This window comes from Protobothrops mucrosquamatus, unplaced genomic scaffold, assembly GCF_001527695.2.
Source record: "Protobothrops mucrosquamatus isolate PMUCROS unplaced genomic scaffold, P.Mucros_1.0 scaffold1386, whole genome shotgun sequence".
Taxonomy (NCBI): Eukaryota; Metazoa; Chordata; class Lepidosauria; order Squamata; family Viperidae; genus Protobothrops; species Protobothrops mucrosquamatus.
The window spans coordinates 196,720-203,695 of NW_015387573.1; the positions used below are offsets into that span (position 1 = coordinate 196,720).

At 42.5% G+C, this 6,976-nt stretch overlaps 1 protein-coding gene across 1 annotated transcript in view; it reads right to left on the minus strand.

Annotated features, from left to right (window-relative positions):
* Positions 1-6,277: 6,277 nt before the first annotated feature.
* The window catches only part of CMIP (c-Maf inducing protein), a 24,921-nt gene continuing 24,222 nt past the window's right edge, over positions 6,278-6,976 (minus strand). The window contains exon 17 of the mRNA XM_015821713.1: positions 6,278-6,351. Coding sequence (XP_015677199.1) covers positions 6,298-6,351 — 54 coding nt within the window. The 3' untranslated portion in view covers positions 6,278-6,297. The remainder of the gene's footprint in view (positions 6,352-6,976) is intronic.

Genomic DNA, 6,976 nt, shown 5'->3' on the forward strand with positions numbered 1-6,976 from the left:
AAGAAGCAGGGGGAGAAAAAAATCTGCGTACAAATAAAATAAAATAAATCAGAACAGAACATTCTTGTTCCTCCCTTCCCATCTCATCTTTTAAAAAAATAATAATTTGGTTACCAATTTATCCTTTCGTTATAATTTCCCCTTCAACAGACTCCAATGTGTACTTTTTGCTGTCTTCTGAGGAACCAGGGAGTTTTACAAGTGAAAAAATCCCAGGGTAATCCCCAATCTCCTTACAAGGTCATCTGAGCTAGCTCTAAAAGTCTAAAAGTTCTTGTCACCTTCCCCAGAAACGTTGTCTTTGGCTGCCACCTTTTGAAATAAACCCAGAATGCACATTTGTTCTTTTGTCAAAAACTAGGGAAATGGAGAGCACCACCAAGTAGATGGCCAGCTTCTAGCTTCTGCAAAATATTTGCCTAGTTAGGAAACAGAAATATATATTATTTCCCGCAGAAGAAAAAAATAAGTAGAGATGGTTTAATTGATTGCTTTATTCAAAGAAAAGAACATAACAGAATAACAATTAGAGCAATCCTCTATCATTGAGCAAATGATAGACATCTGTATCATTGAGCAAAGAACATCTGTAAAGACCGCAATTCAGCAAAAGCTCACATCTTGTAGGAGAAGAGCAGGCAGAGCTTGGGGAATGGAATCAAGCAAGTTATCAGCCTAGAATTGTTACATTCCCACAGTCTAAGTCCAACCCCTCTTGAATTCCATTGAACTTTACGTGAAACTAATTTAGTATTGAACTTTAGTTGACCAGATTCTTGCGTGTAGGCACGAGCAGTCAATCTTCTGAACGGCAACTTAATGCATGGTCCTGAGTCTTTGTGCCTGGCACATCCCTGGAGAAGATTCAGGAAAAAGTCTGGATGTTTTGGATCCAGGAAGAAGACAGCAGGAAGGGCCCTTGCTCAAACACCGAAAGCACCATTTGGTGCCCGAAGCCAATGCTTGTATTGTCCCTTGCAACCAACCATCTCCTTGGCAGCTGAGCATCTCCGTGAAGAAGCAGTCACTACGGCAACCCTGATGTCACTGACTTTATGGCAGCCCAGTGGTGGTAACTGCAGGTGGGACTCTCACCTCCCGCCTACATGCATGTTGGCTGGATTCGAAAACAGAGAATATTAAGCAAAGCAGAACACGGCTGGAACAGCTCGGCGGAGTGTCCCGAGCATCGCTTTGTAGGCATCCGGAATAGCAGATATAAATGAAGGTAGAACATTCTGGTACTCTCCATCTCGGTTGATTACTTTTTGGCTTCATTAGAATTGGGTGCATATGGCCAACATCTAGTTTTAAGATACCTTTTGCACTGCTTGACTCGGGGCAACTTGATTGCTTAATTCTGGAAAGATAGCAACAGCAATATCCCTTAGACTTATATACCGCTTCACGGTGCTTTACAGCCCTCTCTTAAGCAGTTTACAGAGTCAGCGCATTGCCCCCAACAATCTGGGTCCTCATTTCATCGAACGTGGAAGGATGGACGGCTGAGTCAACCTTGAAACCGGTCGGGATCGAACTCCTGACAGTGAGCAGTGAGTTAGCCTGCAATACTGCATTCTAATCACTGCGCCACTACGGCTCTTATTCCAAGACATTCTTTGCTAGCTCACCACCACTACTACTTAAACTCAGCTATTATAATGGTGTGTGGAAACAACCTCGGGAGACGAAAGGAAGAGACGCCACCTCGAAAATCATTATGCAAAAGGTATCTCAGCCCACAGAAGGAAGGAGACATAGGAAGCATAGAAGTGTCAGTCCTGCCAAGTAAAACGGATAGAAAGCAGGACTACATCAACTAAAACATGTGAAGAACATGGATGGGCACCACAACATGCTGAGCTACAGGCTACACTCCCTTTTCTATTTTCTAATTAAAAAGGAAAAGCTCTCTCTCTCTCTCTCTCTCTCTCTCCATTTCTCTAGCCCAACTTATCCAACAATATCTTCAGTGCAACAAGTTAAAGAAAGTTACTGTAGCTTGGGCCACCAGAAATGCATGACTCTGCAGAAAAAAAGAGTTTCCAAAATCAATTCCCATCTTCCATCCTTCTGTCATGCAGACTTAGGACCAAGAAGTTAAGAGCCCTTACAGAAAGCTCCGACTATCTTCTTTAGTGCAAGGTGCTAGCTGATACTGTTAAGAATCAATCAATCAGAATAGAGTTGGGAGAGAAGATTTCTAGTCCTAACCCCTGCTCAAGCAGGAGACCCCATAGTATTTCAGACAAGTGGATCCAGTCTCTTCTTAAAAAAACCTCCAGTGATGAAGCACAACTTCTGAAGGCAGGTCGTCCCACTGATTGTTAGAAAGTTTCTCCTTAGTTCCAGGTTGCTCCTCTCCTTGATTGGTTTCCATCCATTGTTTCTTGTCTTGCCTTCTGGTGCTTTGGAAAATAAGTTGACCCCCCCTTCTTTGTGGCAGCCCCCCCAAATACTGGAATATGCTAGAAGACCCCCCCTAGTCCTTCTTTTCACTTGACTAGCCATGCAGAGATAGTTCCATAGTTTCCCGTCTTCAAGGAAACACAATTTACAGTTATTTTATTTCCACAACCCAGAATATAGGGAGAACACCACCCATGGGGAAAGGGGGTATAGCTTCCCGATGTCAAGACTGCTAACATCGGATGTTCTTGCTTGCCATATGTGAAGAAGCAAACATGTTTTATTTAGCCTGCATATCACTTCTAGAGTTAAAGCAGACAATACTAGCCTAGTGGATGGGAAAATATGCTAGTTAACCATAACAATATTTCAGCACAGCACTGCCAAGGTCAGCTGTAACAGGAGGAGTAAGGTGGGGGGGGGGACAATTCACACTTCACACTAATTGGAGAACGTGATTGATGACTGTAAAATGAAGGAGTGAGTTATGCTTTGTTACGGGTGATTGAGGGTGGGAGGTTTCAGTTTTTGGCTTCATTATGTACGTGCCGAAGCTATGTAGCAATAAAAGGATTCTTTAAGGTAAATAAGCTTCAAAGTTCTTTGGACAGCTGCTTCTTTTTGGAACCATGACACTCTACTTCAGACTTGACTTCTAACTAGACTAGCTTCTGCTTAAATTTCTCAGGAACGTCTTGAACGTCCCACGTTCCTACAGGTTGCGCTGGTTCAAAACGTCTGCACGGCCGGTTCTCCTACTCAAAAAGAAAAGGCAGCGAACACTCCTAAAACATATTCAGTTACATTTTATTTATTTTTTGTCACCTGAAATTATTTCACATCTTTTTTTTTATTATTTTCTCTTTTAAACATGGCTACAGAACAGTAGTAGTAATCCATCAGTAAAAGCAGCTAAGGATTAAAATGTTGGCATTAGTTTTGTCTCTTCCCTCCCTCACTGAGTTTATCCGACAGGATTAGGGGATCTAAGGCAAAAACAGGAGTATCTGCGGGGTTGTGTTAAAAAAGGAGGAAAGGGAATCAAGATGGCCGCACAACTGAAAGAACGAGTCTCTTTTAAGTCCATCGTACTTGTGACCCATCTTAAAAAAAAATGGGGGCACCGTCTTGTTTTTTTCTAAACACACCTGCCACCCCTGGGCAAATAACACAAACAAGGAACGTCCTCCCCCACAACTTGTGTGGCCATAACATACAAATTAAGACTCAAACCCAATTGCGTTTTTGTTGTTGTTGTTGATATGGTTATAAAAATAGAGAGTTCAGAAACACAAGGGATTAAAATACGAATAAACTATCCAGCCACATTAAAGGAAAAAAAAAAACAAAGATTTTTTTTTAATTTATGCGCATGTGTGTTTATACGCATACCTGGTTTTAAAATCTCTTACATCAGAGAAAGAACTATTTATTTTTACCTGTGTAACTTTGAAAAGGAACGTAAGACAAAACCTTTGCTTTATTAATTCTTTTTTTTTTTAAATAAAGACGAAGCGGCTGTTCCATTGAAAGAATGCTTAGCATGGAAAAAAAAACAAACAAACCCAAAAGCGTATTTATAAAAGATACCACTTTAAAAAAAACAACAACATGTATCTGAGTAATCGCATCAGAGGATGAAGAAAAGTAAGATAGTGGTCATACTTTCGGGGGGGGGGGGATTTATTTATTTATTAGATTTGTATCCCGTTTTAACCTGGCGAACATACTTAATACTCCTTTCTCCTCCTCTTTTTCCCAAAAACAAGAACCCTGGGAGGTGAGCTGGGCTAAGAAAGAAGCTCTAGCCCAAAGTCACCCAGCCGTCTTTCATATCTAAGATGAAACTAGAACTCACCATCTCTTGGTCTCTAGCCTGGTGCCTTTAGCACTCTAGATCAGTGGTTCTCAACCTTTTTAATGCCGCGACCCCAACCGGTCGTAAGTCGAGGACTAAACCGGTCGTATCAGCTCCTGATTTGGCCAGCATTCAGCTCCTGATGGGTTGGCCAGCATTCAGCTCCTGAAAGGGACGGGCCCTCGCGGCGCGTACGCACCAAGGCGGGGGACGCGGCCGGCTCCACATCGACCGTTCGCCCAGAGACGGAGCAGGCCGACCACCAGCTGGCCCAGCCCAAGGGAGGTAAGGCACCCGCCGGAAAAGGGTAAAAAAAATGGCGGACAGCCTTGGTTGGTGACCCCTGTGAAATGGTCGATTGACCCCAAATGGGGTCGCGACCCATAGGTTGAGAACCGCTGCTCTAGATCAAGCAGGAAACTGAACACAGGAAAGACAATTCAGTGTCAATTTCTCAAAAGGTCACATCCATCTGGGTAAACCAACTTTTCTCTCCCTGTTAACCCAACAGGCCTAGCAGCTTCCAGCAGTTTCTATGGGGCTGCTGGTCAGCTGTGGACCAATATGGCAGTAGGGCCCGAGTGCTGAGGAGGGGGAACACACACTCATAGTTGGGGAGAGAACCAGTGGGAAGCATCTCCCTAAATGGGGATGCCCAGAAAGGTGAAATTTTGGACACAAAAGAGAAATCAAACTTTGGCAAATCCTTACTCAAATGGTTGACCGCTCAATCTTCACTTCCGGGTAAAAACGTTAAGCATTTTCTCTAGCCTTAGAAATAATCATAAACACAAACAGAAGTGGTTTATTTACCCCTCCTAATTCCTACACCTAGTATAATCTGAAAACGCGGCTTTAAGGAATTGCAAAAGGTATTCCCTAACAGCCCACTCAAGTGTTCTGCTCTTATGTATGTGTGTATGCATGTGCGTGGGTCTATACACAAACACACACACACACACACACAGACATGCACCAGGTATATGCAAGTATATTCTTTTTCCCCTGGCTGAATAAATTCGAAGCATATATAAACCCAAAAGGTTAAGATGGACTGGACCAAGGATGTATATAATACAGGAGGGCAATTCTCTTTTGATCTGTCTTTTTAAGCGCAACAACAACTGAAAGACGCCAAAGTTGTTTACACGGTACTCTACGCAAAACAAAACAAAAAAAAAATGAAACAAACAATGAATTAACAATTCATAAATAAAAGACAGGTCCCAGACCTGTTCTTTCTGAACTTATTTCTTTTCTTTTTTTTCTTTTTTTAAATAGGTGTATTATGTAAATTGTATATATACAAGAACATCACTTTGCATAAGGATCGAAAAGACCAAACGAACGAGGGAAGGAAGGAAATCGTAGCTGCTGCTGCTGCTGTTTCTCGTGATTTTCGCCTACATTCCTTCTTTCTTTCTTTCTTTCTTTCTTTCTTTCTTTCTTTCTTTCTTTCTTTCTTTCTTTCTTTCTTTCTTTTTTTTCCTTGCCGGAGAACAGAAGAGATGGGAAAGCATCTACAGAAATGGCCAAGGTTAAAGGAAAACTGAAGAAGAAAAAAAAAACGGTGCATATTCTTGTGTAAAAAAAAAAAAAAAGAACACAACAACCCTGACACACAGTTTAAAAAAAGTACAAAAAAAAAAGAGCAAACAAGAACGAGAGGTGACCCTCCCCTCCCCCCCACCCCACCCACCCCAAATCTTCTTCAAGGCTATTTCAGTCTTGCCTTCTTCACTTCCCAACCCCTTAATTTAAACGATGTCGAATTCGAGAGTACGAAGCTGAAAGAATTAGGTCTGGTGTGAATATCCACCCGGGGGAGAAAAAAAAATAATCATACTTCACTACTTCACACACAGAGCACCTAAAAAGTGAGGTCCTCAGGATCTGCTCTCTAGAGGCAAACGCCAAAAGTCTGAAGTTCTCTGCTTTTTTTTTTTTATGGTTTAGAAAGCACTCTCTCTCTTCTCTCCCCGTCCAAAAAAAAATAATAAAAAAATCTACAAATGCAACAGGAGGGATCTTCACCAAGCTTCAGTGTAACGGACGTCCACTTCTTTCAAATTGGGCAATTTAGCCTGGCAGTGGAGGAAAGGAAAGAATAATAGACGTGAGATAGAGAGAATGATGGAGCATTGATTACATCTTTGCATTTTTTTAATCTGCTGCTCAGGAACATCTTTCCCACTGGGGTAGGAGGAGACCTGGATTCCAGATCCCGGCAAACAGCACGATTGCAGTTGTGAGAAATTAAACTTCCCACTTACAAAGCAAGTTTTCCAGCGTGTGTTCAGGTTTGACAACTTAATTTTGTCAAAACAGAATAATACAGGGAGTCCTTGACTTAATGATCATTCGTTTAGTGAACATTCAGAGTTACAAATGGCACCGAAAAAAGTGACTTATGACTGTTTTTTTGCACTGAGGACTATCCGTACATGCCCAGTTGCCAAGCGCCCAAATTTTGATTATGTGGCTGCGGGGAATGCTGCAGTGGCCATAAACGTTTTATCAGGTTCGCCTGATTTACCAGTTGCGCCCTTTTCTGGACCGGGACGCTTTGCGCACAGTCACTCATGCCCTCGTCACCTCCCGCCTGGACTACTGTAATGCTCTATACATGGGGCTCCCCATGAGGAGCATCCGGAGGCTTCAACTGGTCCAGAATGCGGCCGCGCGGGCGGTATTGGGAGCGACGCGTCG